This window comes from Elaeis guineensis, chromosome 14 (genome assembly GCF_000442705.2).
Source record: "Elaeis guineensis isolate ETL-2024a chromosome 14, EG11, whole genome shotgun sequence".
Lineage (NCBI taxonomy): Eukaryota > Viridiplantae > Streptophyta > Magnoliopsida > Arecales > Arecaceae > Elaeis > Elaeis guineensis.
Window position 1 is genome coordinate 50,353,083 of NC_026006.2, and position 18,071 is coordinate 50,371,153.

At 35.3% G+C, this 18,071-nt stretch overlaps 1 protein-coding gene across 6 annotated transcripts; it reads left to right on the forward strand.

Moving 5' to 3' along the window:
• The first annotated feature begins 5,744 nt into the window (after window positions 1-5,744).
• On the forward strand, window positions 5,745-16,700 carry LOC105057766 (uncharacterized). Of its 6 annotated transcripts, none has more exons than XM_019854929.3 (9): window positions 5,745-6,024; window positions 6,218-6,282; window positions 8,163-8,280; window positions 8,748-9,667; window positions 11,977-12,150; window positions 12,232-12,348; window positions 15,557-15,736; window positions 15,874-15,920; window positions 16,197-16,700. In XM_019854929.3, the coding sequence occupies exons 2-9, from the start codon at window positions 6,235-6,237 to the stop codon at window positions 16,492-16,494; spliced, it is 1,902 nt and encodes a 633-aa protein (XP_019710488.1). In that variant the 5' UTR covers window positions 5,745-6,024; window positions 6,218-6,234; the 3' UTR covers window positions 16,495-16,700. The 6 variants fall into 6 exon arrangements, with proteins under 6 accessions (XP_019710488.1, XP_010938759.1, XP_010938760.1 ...); XM_010940457.4 differs by having other exon boundaries at window positions 5,746-6,024; window positions 8,679-9,667; XM_010940458.4 differs by having other exon boundaries at window positions 5,746-5,953.
• The last annotated feature ends 1,371 nt before the right edge of the window (window positions 16,701-18,071 follow it).

Genomic DNA, 18,071 nt, shown 5'->3' on the forward strand with positions numbered 1-18,071 from the left:
TCTTGTGGCTTGCCCCTTCTCCAAGCCATCATCCCTCTAATCCTCTTGGTGGCCCATGCCTCCTCTGCTCTCAGTCTCCAACTGCTTTCGGTCTCTATGCCTTTATGCCCTTTCACATTCGACACCTGCGATTGCTCTGCGTTCACTCCTATTGTGGCTTCTCCATGCTACCACAACACCTCTCCCACCACTATCGGAGAAGCCATTTCTCTCTCACCTCCACCTTGATCTGGTGCCCAACGTGCAGCGTGCCTATAGTCTCCATCTGTCTCCATCTCGTGGCTACTGTGTGCCTGCCTCTACTACGGCTTCTTTGTGCTACTAGAACACCCCTATCTCTCCCCTCTTCCCCCACCCTATCCCACCAATGGCTCACAGCTTCACTGCACATCCCCTCCCAAGCACCCAACGCGTGCCCATAGTCCCACTCCCACCTCGGCTATGACTTCTCCATTCTACCTTTGCTTTCGATGGCCTATGAGAGGGTTTTTAAAAAAAAAATCAATCTAATTGTGGCATAAAATAATTTTGATATTTAAAATATATACCGCACCTGGGCACTTCAATTTATTGAAATCTAGATAGTCCATATTTAATCCGACAATCTAAATTTGATAAACATTAAAAAGACAAATATCCTTTGAAGTACTATAGCAAAATCCTGTAAATATTAGTCGAATGGTAGCATAAAACAAATATACTATGTTATTTTTCTATGCAAACTATTAGGGGGTAACACCTTGGTTACTGTAGAATGACAAAGGAAGTTTTGATGTACTTAGTACTGTTTGAATCCCCTTGATGACTGGCTCAGGAATCAGCCGGTTGGACATTCCAAAGGAGCGCCTATAAGAAGAAGAACTGAGATAATACTAACCATTGGGGGGAAGAATCTCCTTTAATGCTGAAACCTGCCTTCGCTAATCGTTGAGCGGAGTCGATCTCTAAGGGTTCGATTGTGCTATGCCTACTTTGATCCCCACCTGAGGGTCCAACTAAGGATGTTGAGCGATCCCCCCATCCCAATAGACCTGATAGGCCTCACCATCCAGTCATATCACTCTACTCATCGATCGTACGCCACATCACCTCACTATCTCTTTCACGGCCTACTGCGCACCAAGCGAGTTTATGATCAGTGCCAGAAGCATTTAAGTACATCCTCTACTGTTCGATATGATGGGATACTGAGGAAGTGCCCTTTTGTCCTTTTAACCTTGATCCTAATCTCTTCTTTTTTTCTGGTAGAGTATTAATAAAGTTACGACACCGATCTCTATCTCGATGATTGGTTTAGGTACCCTATCGATCCATGTACCAATCGATCCATTCTAAAGTAACCACTTGGACATCAAGTTTAAGGCCAAGGGAAACCTGATGGCAGCATTATTTTCAGGAATTCTTGGCTCATCCTTACTCCTAATTGGACTAAAGATCTTTTACTATTACAATTTACTTTTCCGAAAAGGTTGGCCCCTATTATGCTGATCCTCCAAATAGAACTCCGCAGTGAACCCTTCGATGCCCGCGCCCTTGCCGCCGAACTCGATCTTCGTCAGCCTATGGATTGGCAAATCCTGACGAGATAGCCAGTTCTCCTCTAACCGATTCTTTTAAATAATGGACCTTTGGTAGTTCCCAGATTTTGGCATCAAAGGAAGGATCGGATATCGGATATCAGCCAATTCTCTTGAAGGCAAGTCGAAGGATCACTTATAACTTTTGGTTAAAGCACATCAAATCAGGACACATCACCGTCACTTCACTCACCGCCCATACATCTATTCAACTCAAGTCATATCTCTTTTCTTGCCGGCGACATGTCAGACCAAAAATCCACCTATCAATGATACACGTGACAGAAATCTGTATGGCTAATCATTACTAAGCTTCCTATGAATAAAGATAAAAAAAAAAAAGACTCTGAGGTACATCCCATATGTGCTCAATATACCCTTGCTCTCCTACAATTTCCTCTCCTTCTCCTCTATTATGCCAGATTTCCAACTTCAATCGAGATTTATTTTGCCAAAACACTGCTCTAATGGTCTCCAACTTATTTCAACTTATATGGTCGGAAATTTTTTGCAATACAAATAAAAATATAAAAGAAATATTATGCTAAATAGCTTCTGTTTCTCAAATATACCGATCAAAATATTTTTTTTATTATCAAAATGATATGTTCTATCGTTTTTCCGTTTTATGCCTTCAAGCTCTCACCAATCCAACCAATGCTATATTATTTCAACTTTAGACCGTTCAAAAAATACACTCTCCCCAATCCACTTGGGGGCACGGCCTTAACTTTATCCCCGAGCTTTTTCTCCCTCTTCTATTCTCTCTCCAAAGAGAGGGGCGCCTATAGTAAATTTTAAAGTCAAATATCCTGGGAATATGTACCCTCCAAACCATCAAGTTCTGCATCTCCCAGCTCTCTCTAATTTTGTTTTTTTTTTTTTTTGTACATTCAACTTATTACTTTATTATTCTATATTTATTATATCTTATTTATATTTTAATTATTTCTAATCATATTTTTATTTTATTGATTATATTTGTTCTTAAACATGCATTACAGGTGTAGAGTGTAACTATTACAAAAAATGAGATTGATATCAATCATATTATAGCAATACTGTACTAGTGGCATATATAGCATTATGATATTATTTTATAATATTAAAATTAATATGTCATATTGTAGCCAAATGATATTTCATTAATATAACATAAGTTTATAAAGTATGGGAATACAATATATTCAACGTCGGTAATATTTTTAATATAGTTTTACCATCTTATCATATATCCATTTTATGATATACAATACACTAATATTATGTTGATACCATATTCTGCATTTTTGTATATGATTCTTATTATTAGTATCATGCAATAATTATAACATACAGCATACAATATAATAATGTAAAATAAATTAGATAGTTTGTACAGATATTATATATAATATATACTATATTATACATGTTATAAATCAGTGTAAAAAGTGACATATGATAGTAATAACTGTCCAATAATTGTATGATTGTATAACCTAACACATTCTAATATATTATATCATGTTATTTTGATGCTTCAATATATAAATTAAAATAGAATCTTCAAAAAATCTAGCCCAAGATTCTTTCCCATTGCAAGTAGTGATAGATCTATTAAAATAAAAAATCCATACTACCGATCATGTTCCATGATTTCTTAAATGCCTATAAAAAAAATTAAGTATTTTTGAAAAATTACATGAAATTTATTTATATCCCCACATATTGCAATTATAATATATGAAAGACAGTGGAACTATGGGTGCCGAATGAGGTCTGATGCCTGTCACGTGTCACACTTCTCCTCGAGTATGATTGGTAATGCATGTAATATACGGGAAGCATTTGATGTCATCTAGCACTCACTAATCCATTGTAAATACATGTCGTTACAGATGCTGTATAATGTTATAAACGATTTTATTTATACCCATGGATTTAATGGATGCAAAATAAACAAATTTAACAATCAATACTATAATTTTGACAAATCCATAAACATAGGTTTCTTATGAAAACCATTAAATTTTTTTAAACCCTTGAGAATTGTTGATTTAATTAATGTTTCATTTGAAATCACCGGATTCGAGGCGTAGAAATGATACTAAAATCTTGGTTTGGAATACGATTTTGGACAACGGCCCGCATGATAGGATCTTGACTCCATAGAAATTTTTTGTGCACCATGAGCGGTGTAGAAAATTTAATATGGAACGCACCGCTTTATATGATTAGTCCACGTAACCATCATTTTCCAACGCGCATTTAATGTTTGCAGTTCTGCTTTTTCGTTTGAAAATTTTGAATGATGAAAATATTCTTACTTTTTAAAAAAAATTATGACATCTGATGTCCATATTATGACATCCTGCATTGGGTGCAGAAAGTTATAATTTTACCACATGATGTCATAATATGCTATAAGATATTATAATTTTTTTCAAAGAGATATTTTCGTCATTCAAAATTTTTAAATGAAAAAGTGGAACTGCATATATTAAATGTGCCTTTAAAAGAAGTTGGATAAAAATATCTCTTCTATGATATGACATCCTGAACCATGTTATGGTATCTTGAGTCTTATTATGATATCCCGCATGTGAAAAATCATAATTTGTCGATGCAGGATGTCATAATTTTGTGAATCATATTATGACATTCAGCATGTAGGAAATCATAATATGTCATAGAATGTCATAATTTTTTTCAAAAAGCAGAGATATTTTTATCATATAAAATTTTTAAATTAAAAAATTAGAACTGCAGGCATTAAATACGTGTTGAAAAGCGATGGTTGCGTATAATTTTTTTTAAAGAATAGAAATATTTTTGTCATACAGAATTTTCAAACGAAAAAATAGAACTATAGATATTAAATATGCGTTGGAAAATAGTGACTTTGTGGATCAATCACATAAAATAATATGTTCTATGTCGAATATTCTACACTATATCCCTCTACCTTTCACTGGCATTTTTGTTCTCGTTCCTCCACCACTCTGCCCTTCTTGTTGTTAAATTTTATTTATTTTATTTTATTTATTTTTTGATGGAACGTAACGGTAGGGGAAAGCCACAAAGTGCAAGCCAATGGGCTGAACATCTTATCGCGTCAACCACTCAATCTCATCGGCGAAGTTGATAAATACGGATAACAAACCAAAAAAAAATCATATATTGGTTTATCGTATGTATATCAAGATACGAATACAGCCACGAATATAAAATAAATATTAAGATTAAAATTTATATTTATTTTAAATAAATATATATACAAATAAAATATCAAACATATTTATACTTATTTTAATTGGATAAAAATATAAATTAGATATTAGTTAAATCAATATTTTTACTCGAGTATGCATATAAATTAAATATTATTTAGATATAAATTAAATTTTAGCAATAATTGATAATAAAAATAGACATAAGTAAAATAATTTTAATGGATGGACAACTATCTAGATCATCTTCGCACGCAAGGATTATATATGAATCTAAAGTATAGATTTTTTTTTTTGATAAAAACCTAAAGTATAGACATTAAAGACCAACCTGATCAAGAATTTAGATGATTAGAATGACTGAGTCAATAAAACCTATTTAAAACTTAAAATTATTTAAAATCAAATATATAATATAAAAATATTATTAAATTTTCTACATGAAATATCATCGTTGTTCTTTAGTTATAGTAAATTATCTATTCTTAGAAATCCTACAAGGAAATCATGTATAAATTTTAAATACATGAAAGTTATTGATAATTTTAAATATTTTTTAAAAAATTAGAAAATATAATAAAAAATACATTGAAGTAAATTTTTTATTTTTTATCAAAAAAATATGATTGACTTTTTATTAAAAAATTAATTATTAAAATATAAAATATCACAACATGCATCAAAAGATTCTATTTAGCAACAAGTTTTGAATAACTCTCAAACTTTGCCTGAGCTCAAGTCAAAATCAATATAAATATTTATATATTAATAACTAATAATTAATAATTAGTATGTTAATCATATCTTTTGGGGTGTCGTCGTTCCAATTTAATCCATCCGATGGTTGGACCCGCGGCAGTCGCCCAGCACAGCAGCTATTATTATCAATCGTCCATTTACCGTTACAATTAATCCTCCGCGGTTGACTGGAGTCTTGGAGACGAAGGAGACGCATGCGGTGTTTCAGCCTCGGTTTAAATAAATAGGAAAAAGAATCGTTTAGATGCCCGCTACGGTGGGGAGTGCGATATATCTCTCTCTCTCTCCCGTCCGGGACGGGCTCTTCGCTCTCCCCATCCCCTTCCTTCTAATTTCCGGGTCCTTCCCTCTTTCGTCGTAGGGTTTGCCGTCTCGATCGACTCCGGTTTTGATCGCCAGCGCTTGGTTCGTTCGCCTTCTTCTCCCCCTCACTCTCGCCGGATCGAATACCACCTTTTTCGGATCTTATTCCTATTGTAGGTTTTTTTTTTTTTTTTTTTTCTCGTTTTCTTTTTGGAGACTTTTAGTTGGAATTATATGAGCTGCTGATGCTGTAAACCGTTATGCCAGTTGTGCTTGATCTCATCATCGTCGGTTTTTTTTTCCTGCTTTCTTTTAAGTCTTGCAATATTTGTTGATCAACCTTCTGAATTCTTTTTCTTTTGGCAGGCTGATAACTATCGGTGATGACTTTCCAGGCAGTTTTTCTTTTGCTGCAGGAGGTTTTCCCGCAAGTGAGTCATCATTTAAATAAAAAAAATTATGTTCTTTTAATCATCTAATTAGTGTACTTGGTCGCTCTTTGATATTTTAATTGCTGTTGGTTTTGATGTGTTATCGTATAATTGCTGAATAGATTTTAAACAATTGAGACAAGGGTAGAAATTGGTGCTTTTTTTAATCTAAAGGGAATGTGCACTGGTAAATTGATTCGAGGGTCGTGAAACCCTGGACTGGTTGCTTCTCTTAACAATAAAATCCTACAAAGTGCAATGAGGTTTTCATAAACCTAAGCATGATCGCTTTCTTCATGAATTCCAACAAACACTATCGCTTAAAGTTTGGCTTTGACTCGATTTTTTTAAACATTTTCTGATTTTCCCTTGATACTTTGTAGAAATGGGGGCTTTTCATGTGTTACACCATTGGTATGGGACAACTAAATTGTTCTATAGTACTGATTTGGTTTTGAATTCCTCTTTGTCATTGGTTCAATTCGTAATTGCTAGCATATTACTGCTGGTTTTATATTGGATTATCCAAAGTCCAAGTAACCAGGACAAAAATCCTATATGCGTAAGAAACATTCCATCAATTTGAAGATTCCTTCGCTTGGATTAATTCATTTAATGAATCAATCAATTTCTTGTGGATAATAATGTGAGTCTTGTTATGGAACTAATTATTCTTTCTGCCTGTTGTAGACGGTTGCCTTCTCAAGATTTTGTCCTTTTATTCATGACCTTTTATGGTAATTGGACCTTCTATTTTTCTGCATGCATTCATGCATTTCTCTTACCTGTAAAAATCTAAAAATATAAAGAACAAATGGAGAGAAATTGATGGATCGTGTGCTTGAATGCCCTTTTAAGTATGTGGGTCTGGTTTGGTTGTAGCTGTTTCCTAAATCGTGCACTCCAATGTGCAAAACAAAGAAACTTATCTCCTCATGAAACCCAAGATGTAGAATTCTGTCAATCTGCAGTCTTTCCACTTCTTGACTGAACATCTCCAATGCAGCTAGAGATTATGTATGCACATAAGCACAAATTTGCTTTCAGTCTTTCCCAGCTGTTAGGAGTCCTCAGCCAAAGGAATTTTATCCATTTCGTAGCAAATGAGCTTTTTCTCTGTGGCTTTTATTCTATGCTAATTGTCGCTTAATATATGATGCACTTGGATCTGCAACCAAGAGAAATAGAACCTTCTCAAGAAATCATGAACACAATATTCAATCTTCTAACTTCAATTCATCCACTCCAAAACTCCCTCCGAAGTATTTATTCTCCATCATGCCTCATGCGTCCATGGCCAAAAGAATTTTATGTCTCTCCACAGTGAAAAAGCTTATGATGTTTTGAGCATACCTTATGAGGAAAAAAATAAAAAGAATTAAACAAGAGAAGAAAGAAAAAAGAACTCATATAGTCTCTCTTAATCTGCTATCCAATGATAATTTCTGTCCAGAAGAAATCTGGACACTTTAATGTATTAGGAGAAATCTTAGACCTTGAATCAAATAAAAGCAGTCCTGCCCATCAACACATACTGTTATAGTTAAAGTAAATATATGCTGCTTCTCCAACTCGAATGAATGAACCAATTAAAAGTACGGATACATTTCTTTCTAGTGTGTGTGTGTGTGTGTGTGTGTGTGTGTGTGTTATATGTGTACAGGAAAACACGAAGGAGGAGGAGGGAGAAATATTTTGTCTAGTTTTATTATATTTTTTATATTTGTTTATATTCATTTTATGTACTTTGTTTGACAAGAAATTACTTTTTTTCTCCTTTTCCCTTCCTTTCTCTGCTTTACAGTGTTTTGTACTTCTGAAAATTTATTCTGGTTGGGTTTATGCCTTTGAATGATGGACCTTGTTTTGCCGTTTTGCAGATTGATCCTCGTATTCTAAAGGCTGCTGCCATTGAACATGCTGAGGATGTTGATGCTGCAGTAGAATTTATTCTTTCAGATGTTTTACCAAATGAAGTGGTGGATTTATCTGCTGAAGGCAAGAATGCGGTTCTTTGTCTGATTACTATATCTTTTTCATATCCAGATGCATGAAAACAGTATGATTATGATACATGCTTTTTCTGAATTCATATTCTATATTTTTTTCACCACGCCAGCTATGCCTTACAGCACTTGAGAATATTTTGTGGGTTGCTTTTATAAATTATAACTATATTTGGGATGAGGGTTGTTGGCTATAGGTTCTTCTTCTTCTTCTTCTTCTCTCTTTTTTTTTTTTTTTGAGATCATGTATGTGTGTATATTTGCACTCATGTGCATAGGGGTATAGAAGACTGTATGCATGTGCAGAAATGTGTGCGCGTGTCTGTTATACTTATATACATGTTTCTTTACTTGTCATGTCCAATGGTAGATTATGGTTTGAAAGTGTAGTTGGTCCAGGCAAGGCTGTTCCGGTGGGACTTGAGGAAGTTGACGAAGTTAATATGACTCTGTTTACAGATGGAGATTTAGTGAGATGTAAAAGAGCTTCTGCTCATCATACTTCTGCTGATGTCAATTCATCGGGCATGGTGGAAGCAGTTGATGAAGGTTCACAAGTTGGATATGAAGATGATTCAAAGGAGCCTGGTTTTTTCATGCCTCATTATGAATCTTTTGATGCAAACCTTTATCCAAGTGCACATCCATTACCAAATTTGGTGGATAATATAACTGGTGTAACCTCTGATCTGAAGAATGGTGCTCTTCATCTTGACAACTTACTGTATAAAACAATGGGTGATGGTGGTCTTTCTGATGTCCATGATGAAAATAACTCGGACCGGTTAACCTCCAATCCCAAACTTGAACAAGATTCTTTAGGCAAACACCTTCAGTTTTGTGTGGAAGTAGCAGAAGATGTGGATGATGACAAGCTAAATGCTGAAAGATCTATTGCACTTGTTGATACCGATGATAAGAATCCTTCGTCGGCAAATGTTGAGAAAAATCTAGATCTAATGGAGTATGAAACTTCTGTAGAAGTTGATACCAACCATTATGTAAGTGAATCTGAAGTGCCGCAGTCCCAATGTTCAGTTGAACCTGCTAGGAGTCAGGATTTATGTGGATTAGAAGCTAATGATACTGCTTCATCTACTTTTATCTCTGGCCAAGATATCTTGCTGACAGTTTGTGATAAAAGCTCTGATTCTGTGGACTATGGAGCTGAAGTACAGAAGGGTACTGGTAATACTAGTAGTGAATATGAAGAACAGCAGTCAAGGTGTTTATCCAAGAATGGTGCTTTGTTAGCTGTCGAGAGTCAGCTGCCTTCCGCTGATGACAACCACCTACCATCCACTTTAGCTACTCGATCAGGCCATCTTGTTAGCATTGAGTTTCTGGAAGAATGTATTACTGATGCCAAAAGCAACAAGGTACCACATCTGCAATTTGGAATATTTTCAATCAGCAATTGCGTCACTTCTGCAAAGCAAGAAAATATATCAAAATTCTATTCATGCATAACAGATTTTTAGTTAAGTCATTCATAACTCAGTTATTTTGTGTAATAAAGTATTAAGGGGTAAATACTTCTTCCTGACTTAGAGTGCTGCAGCATAGCTAGATGAAGAAAATGAAGATGATAATGTCATTATCATGCTAGAAAGGGAATGAATATTAACTGACAAAAAAATGCTATGCAAGAAAGAAACTACTCTTGATACCGAGTTTGTAAAATTTTTAGGTTGATAATCATTACAACTTTCCTTTATAGACAAAATCTTCCAATAATTATCTTGTGACTCCTTAACCACTTAAATTTACTTTTATCTAGCCTTATGATGGACCGATGGTCTAACCCACAACTTTGCATTCTTGATGTTGTTGTCATTTGCCGTTATGTTATTATATATTGGAAATGGAATATATCATGACATAAAATTTGTAAGGATCCCTGGCTTGTTTCTCTATTGTATTCTCAGAGATTCACCTCTGAGTCTTATAAAAATCTAGGTTGTTACGGTATGCGCTGGTCAGCAAGGGTCAGCATGATCAACACCCTGATCCATGTAGTAGGAGTTTTAAACTATTAAGGTTAATGATCTTATGCAAGAAGCAATTAAGATGTGTCTTTATAGTCTTTAAGCTGAAGGACTTGCTCTTTATAATGACATATAGTCCTCTCTCAATCCTATACTTCAAAAGAGTGGCATTTTTATGGTGTTGACCTATCCTTTTGGAACCCATGAGGCAACTAATAGGTGCATTATTGTCTTCAATTGCGTACCACACTATAAATAGTCAACTGCCTTTGGCAACTTCTTGATAATGATAGAAGTGATCTGTCCTGGGCCATTGTGGTGGAAGATTTGTTAACCTTAAATATGATTCATGAAGTAGAAAAGACATGATCCAGGTTTTGAAAAGCATATGTGGCATGTGGGTAGTCGAGGTAATAGTGCCTAAGTTGTATGTGGCCACTTAACTGGGTGCCTATGCAGTAGATATTCAAGAAAATATTAAATGATAAATATATTCATAATAACATGTGATTGGATATCAAATTTAGAAATATCTGAATAAAAAATCAGAAAAAATATGAATAATTGCAGAGGAGGTGGAGGGCCACATATCCCATGCTTGGGCTTATGCTGGCGGCTTTGATGCCCACTATGTTACCTGTCTACATACAAAGGTGTCCTCACACCCTGTGTGGGGTGGTTAGGAGGCTGCATACACATGCCGCTGCATAGCTTTTCAAAACAGGCCATAAAAATCTGAATTTTCTTCGACTCCTAACTATTTTTTTTCTTTTTCTTTCTGGCATTTTCGTTTGTATTGAATCATAACTTTAAGGTTCTGTTTGCTGTCATTTTCATTTTTCTTATTTTCAGAAATAGAAAAATAAAAATTTTGTTTCTATTTTTTTCTAATTTCTTTAAAATATAAGCATGTTTGGTATAGTCAATTATTCTTAAAAACAAACATGGCTATGTTGGCGGAGGTGATGATAGTAGCAATGGAGGTAGTTGAGATGCGGTGGTGTTGGTTGTGAGACTGGCAGCTATGATAGTGGCTGTGGTGTGGTGAGGCGGTGATGATGGTGGTGGTTTTGCAGCGATCATGGTGGCTGGGACACCAACAATATGATGGAGATGATGACGATGGCGGTAGTGGTGTCGTGCAGGCAATGATATGGTGGAGACAATGATGATGGCAATAGTGATGCATTGCAGATGGTGATGACAACAATGGTGGTGGTAGAGGTGCCATTGATGTGGCGGAGGTAGTGAGTGGCTACAATAGTGAGGGTGGTAGCAATGATGATAGTAGTAGCGGTGGTTATATAGTTGCCGTGGTAGTGGTAAAAATGTAGAGTTTCTTGTTTTATGGCTATAGTAGTGGTAAAAATATAGAGTTTTGGAAAATACTGAAATTAAGATTTCTTATTTTTATTTTTGCTAAAAATAATCAAATTAATTTTTAAAATATAAAAAATAAAAATAATAGCACCATACATTTTTTTAAAAAAAAATCTTGGTTTCTGTAATTTTGTTTTAAAATGAAAAGGAAGAAGTAAAAGTGATGCCAAACAGGTCCTAACTGTGTTGCAACTGTACAGAACTATAAAATAAACTTTAAGAATTACAGTTTTTGTTGGTAAATTTTTCTTTTCTATCTAGTCAAATTCTTACATAGTTCTATAAGGGAGCTCTCTAACATTTTTAAGAAAATGGTGCAGAAAAACTTGCTGTCTGCCAAGGAGTTGGTAACTAATTTGATGAAAGAGGTAGAGTTTCTTGAGAAAAGGGCCAAACAGACCAAAGAGGAGGCTTTGACTTCCGGTCAAGATATTCTTCTTAAGGTGGAGGAACTCAAGCAGATGTTGAAACATGCAAAGGAAGCAAATGACATGGTTGGTTGTTCCCATTATTGTTGTTTTTGTTTTGATGATTGCTTGAGAAGAAGAACTGAAGCATTTACTTGTATTTTGCAGCATGCAGGAGAGGTTTATGGTGAAAAAGCTATATTAGCAACTGAAGCTCGGGAGCTTCAATGCCGGCTTCTCGGTTTGTCAGATGAACGGAATAAATCTCTCTCAGTCATTGAGGAGGTACATTTTTGACATTCGGCTATGATTATAGACATACTACTACATGCACTAATAGGTTTTTAATGGCTATCAATACCTCCTATTCAGTTCAATTCATTGAATGTTTGAATGCATTAGGTGGATTCTCCAATACTGGCATCCCATTGATTATTTCAATTGTAATGTTATATAATGTGGACAGAAGTAGACTAAATGTTTTGAATGTGTTACACGTTGAAGGCCATATAAGAAGGTGGGAAAGGTGCAACTTTGAGAATCTTAAGTTCTTAACAGTGTAGTAAAACATACCAAAAAATTTGTACATTTTCTGGTAACTGTCTGTTGCTTTTCTGTTGTTATGATAGTGTAGGTATTTCTTGTTTACTAGTATGGCTAATATGGAAAGGAGTAGACTAAATGTTTTGAATGTATTACTCATTGATGGCCACATGAGAAGGCAGGATAGGTGCAACTTTGAGAATCTTAAGCATGTGGTGAGACATACCCAAAAAAATTATACATTTTCTGGTAATTATCTGTTGCTTTTCTGTTTTTCTGGTAGTGTAGGTATTTCTTGTTTACTAGCATGGCTACTAAAAGTTGAAATTGATAATGAGATGCCTTCAAATATGGAGGCTTCCCAGATTCGGTTGGTGTCGTCTCTACAGTTTCTTCCTTTATCCACCATGGTTTGTAAATGACTCAGGTGAAAGGTGTAGGCAACAGACCAGAAGTCTGGACCTGCCTTAGTTGGCTACAATTATGGCTCACAAATATATGCATCAGTGAAATATTATTTCTGTTATTGTATTGGTGAATATAGTGTTGAGTAATATCAATTAGTTTCATTCAAGATGATTGCATGGCTTGTGAGTAACTGGCAAAAGCACTAGATGTATCGCCATGCTTGTTATGTGTATGATGAGTCTTTTGTAAGTCGAGGACTCTTCCTGACTAAACTTGAATCACTTGATTAGATGAACACTTCTATCAATGTTAAGATGCTCAAAAACAACCTTATAAAATCTTTGTAAGTTTTTGGCTGACTGGAAGGACTCGATCATTCAAAACACTTATAGCAGAGTCAAGAACTAAAGATACTAAGAAATAGCCCTTGAAGACTTAAAATAGTCCAGCTGGCTATCCCATTTAGCCAACCTGATTGTTGGTCCAGGTCACATGACCTAAAACCCATTGAACTATAGTTTTATTAGACTTATAAGCTTAAATATTGTATGGATCAAAGCTATCTCAGTTGCTGGACTGGCAATCTTTGTTGTTCTTCAGGTATTTTCTTATTCAAATATGATAGATCTATTCCCAGTGAATAGGAGTCTGTCTTGAGCTACAAGAGCAACAAATACTGGATCATGAGATTATGTTTCCGTAAGAGCTATTGATTGTATACATCCATGACGGGTCATGATGTCATCATTCAACATTTGATCCTTTTCATTGATTGGACATTTGTCAAATTAATACTGTAGTTTAAGTACGCTTAGATGGTAACTTGTTGACCTGGTGTAAGCATGATAGTATGATGTAGCTGTCATAGTCTTTTCTTTCCCTTCTTGAGGAGCTATACATGTGCACGAATGTGCATGCACAAAATACATTTACATCTATGCGTATGTATACAACTAGATGTATGTATGGATGTTTATGTTACTGCCCACCTTGCTATAATGGAATTATTTCAAAATAGCCAGCTATTGTTTTATGTTTTGAGAAGCTACCTTGGGTTTCCAAACCTGCACCTTGCTTTCATGTAATATATTAATTAGTCTTGTAGTTCTCCATCTGTTGTTATAGGCCTTTTACATTCTGCCTTCGAGATGCAATTTATGCTGTTCTCTTTTAGCCACCTTTGTGCATGATCAAATATCTTTCTCAAACGTCATTGATGCATCCTCATCATACTATTTAATTTCTCGCAATCTTTTTATAAAGTATCATAATGTCGTCAAATTATTCCTTCTCTTCATTGTCATATGGAAAAAAGCAGTTGTCTTGATATGATAATGGTTTAGTATGATGTTTGGCTTAAAGTCTATCCTTGTTAAGATCTAATTAGATCTAAAGCTCAGAACTAAGAATTGGCAGAAGTGAATTTGAGAAAGCAGGAGAGACCCTGAGACCAATTCTTGCCATCTAATTGGATCATCCATAGACCATATAAAACATCATTTCTAAATATATTTGCTATAGGTGTCTAAGGTCCTAAGTAATATACTGGACTTTTGTCAGATAACCTGTTTTCAATGAACGATTAAACCAAATAATTTGGTTAATTTACTCCTAAACCATTTTATTCTGGAATAAACTTCACCCTCCGTGGTGGAATTGTTTGCTACAGGTTAGGTGGGAAAACATTGCTCAGGATTGAAGTGAAATAAGTGGATTATAGGAGTTTCTGTTCACTTCAACCCTCCTTTTTTCCACAAACCAAATGCAACTAAAACAAGTTTTGGAAATACAAAATAAATAATTATTATAAATTATAGTTTTTAGAAATGTTTCTTTAGTCCATTTAGTCCTCCTTATCTCTATTATTCCATGGTAGGCCTTTGATGACATGATGTCTTCTCCCAGAATGCATACCAGGTGCTCTTCAAGCACGACCTGTTTCATTACAATACGTTATGCCGTCTGTTCACCTTTGCTATCCATTTCATATGGTGTTGTGTGGTCCTACTTCCAACTTCCATTGGTCATGAGTTCAAGTGTAAGTGGTATGCTCATACCACACCTAACTTATGAGCTGCATGTGCTTGCTCTTTAACAACATGAGAGTTCTGAACACTCCAAGGCACATCAAGGTGTTCATACTCACATAACATGTGTTGTTTGTCTAATATTGTTTCTTCTTTTCTACTTCTTTCTTAACTGAATTGCCAGTCTAATACTCACAATTGAGTATTATCTCCGGTTTCAGATAATATGTTAAGCTTTTATTAGCCAATATCTCAAAGAAGGCGCTTATCTCTATTCTCTCAGATGGTTTTCAACCCTTGCTTCAAATGTTGACTTTAAATGATTCCATCAAGAAGAATTTGTTATGTTATTTTTTATTATTTGATATTACATCAATTTGAGTACTAATGGTGAACATAGAAATCCTAACTTTCAGAAATTTGATGGTTCGCATATTGTTTTCTATGTTAACACTGATGTCTTTTTCAAGCTAAAATTAACCTAGAGATGTGAAATGTTGTCTGCCTCATTCTAGATACGCCAAACTCTTGAAGCACGGAGATGTGCTGTTGAGGAAGAAATGGCAGCAGCTGAGCAGGAAAAGCTTGAAAGAGAAGAACTGGCTCGCAAGGCTCTTGGTGAACAAGAACTGATAATGGATACCATAGTGGGGGAGTCAAAGAAACTGCAACAACAAGCAGAGGAGAACTCCAGGGTTTCATATATTTTGCTTTGTGTCTATGGAATACCTTAGTAAATGATATCCATATCTACATATGTGTGTGTGCATGCGCGTATGCAATGAATGCTACAAACCAGCCATGCTATAATGCTCTTGTTACTGTTTTGCAGTTGAGGGAGTTCTTGATGGACCGTGGTCTTATTGTTGATGCATTACAGTAAGTTTTTTTGCTGGCATTTACTGTCTCATCAGTTATTATTTGTAGTAAGGTTATGTTTAGCTACTTTATGAATGTTGAAGATAATTTTATGCCCTTCATGCTGAGCTGATTATTTGAAAACTTACAATCTCTAGCAAACTAAAGAACTTTCACAACATGCTGATAATCTGCAGTTTTTTTATGGAATTTACATTCTGTATTTTATGCACATGACATTGATTTCTAGTGGAAGTTAAAGATTGCTTACATGTGCTTTTTGTTTGTCTTCTTCAGAGGTGAAATGGCTGTTATGTGGGAGGATGTGATGTCGCTTAAAGCAAGAGTTGATGGGCGCATACCTCCTAGTAAATCACAAAGATCATCAATTTCCTGCTCAGCATCTTCATCCGGTTCGTCATGCCATGAGAGCATACATTCATCAGATAGGGTCCTCCATCATGTGGAATTAGCTGACCAAGATTCCTCAAAGAGGCAGCTGCCAGAAAATAGTAACAATAATGATAAAGAGAATTATGTCGGTCGCAATCTCTCTGTGCCTTATCATGATGATTGGGCATTTTTTGAAATTTGAGGCTAAGATTTACAGCTAAACCCTTGGCAAAGACAACAGAGACAGCTAAAACTTTTAAGTTTTCATGGCATTTGCTAGGTTTCTCTAACTATTGTATTTAGGGGTGGAAACTTCTGCACAGAATTGTATATAAATAAGTGGACCTAAATATATCTTCACATATAGATTTATTATTAAATAAAAGTTTTGAGATGAATGCAGGTACAGTTCCAATGTTCCCTCTGTGTGTCTCCCATGTCAAGGTCAGGCTGATAATCTGAGCTAGTGCAACAGTGGGAGAACCAGAACAGTCATGGAAATTTCTTTAGCTACAGAATAGCTTTCAGGAGCAGGATTCAAATGCATGCAAAAATTTGACGTTGTGGAGCAAACAGGATTTCTGGTTAAATGATGGAAAACATCTGAAAATTTTTAGGCCTGCAAGCTGTCATGTCACGCGATTACTTTTTTTTTTCCTGTTCTGCTCTATGAAATGTGTTCTGTTTGTACTTACCCATTATTCTTTGTTTTTTTAATATAATTTTCCATTTAGATTGTTTTCATATGAAAGGAACTGTGGGGAATTTGGGAACATATTAATTGTTTGCATGCGTTCCTACTTGAGACTGGGTCCCAGTTGGTGGGACTTGCTTTTTTGAAGCGGTAGCACAAAGCTAGCGTCAGGATGGGACAGAGGCAGCCCGTTCATCAGTTGATCTCAAATGCCTATTGCTTGGAGTAAGAAAAATTACCTTGGAGATAGAAAGTATTTCATAATAGAGGACAATTCGGGAGTCACTGCCCTGATGTTCGATTGGCTTTCAGTTTTGGACGCGAGTAAATGAACACGATACTTTGATTTGATGTACTGTGTATTGCCTTTAAAAGAGTAAGCTGCCAAATTATTTGCTACAACTAAGTGAGCTATATGCTAAAAACAACTTGGGTGGGTTAAGTCAGGTTGAGGGCAAACCCTAACCAAAACTTACCTCTTCCCTAACCCAATAGTTAAATTTGGGTTGGATCAGGGTTGGGTTGGGTTGTGCCATGTTAATCAGGTTAGATCCAAAAAAATATGATATTTACAAAAGAGAAAATGTTTGGAATGTTCTTTATGAGATAAATATTTGATAAATTGAGGCCAAGCATTCATCAATTTCGATGATACACTTGTACATAATTGATTGAAAATATAACTATATGAATATATAAATAATTTCTATGAAGAATAAATTTGAACTGTCTATTTATTTATATATTATTAGGTTAGGCCGGGTTTTAGTTAGGTTGAAGATCAAACCTAACCCAACCATACTTCAAGTCAGGTTGAGATTTTGGAACCGAAGCATAATCGGAAGTCAAAAAATCTCAACCTAATCCTATCCAATATACCAGTGGGATGGTTGAACCCAATCCAAATTGCACCATTACATCTATCCGATCCTATCATCGCTCTCTCTGGTACCATCAAGGATTTAAGTTCCAGACAGAAGAGCATTCCACCATCCTGTGTGTTTGAATAGTGGCGACATGGGACCAAATGGTGATTGGGATGGGAGAGGATATCCCTATCCTGAGTGTCAGGATGCCGTATATCG

Bases quoted from the DNA above. Each gene is read 5' to 3' on its own strand.
- LOC105057766 (XM_010940457.4), top strand. From the start codon at position 6,235: ATGACTTTCCAGGCAGTTTTTCTTTTGCTGCAGGAGGTTTTCCCGCAA. The intron at 12,151-12,231 runs GTTGGTTGTTCC...TGTATTTTGCAG, and splicing joins CAAAGGAAGCAAATGACATG to CATGCAGGAGAGGTTTATGG. The intron at 15,737-15,873 runs GTTTCATATATT...ACTGTTTTGCAG, and splicing joins AAGCAGAGGAGAACTCCAGG to TTGAGGGAGTTCTTGATGGA.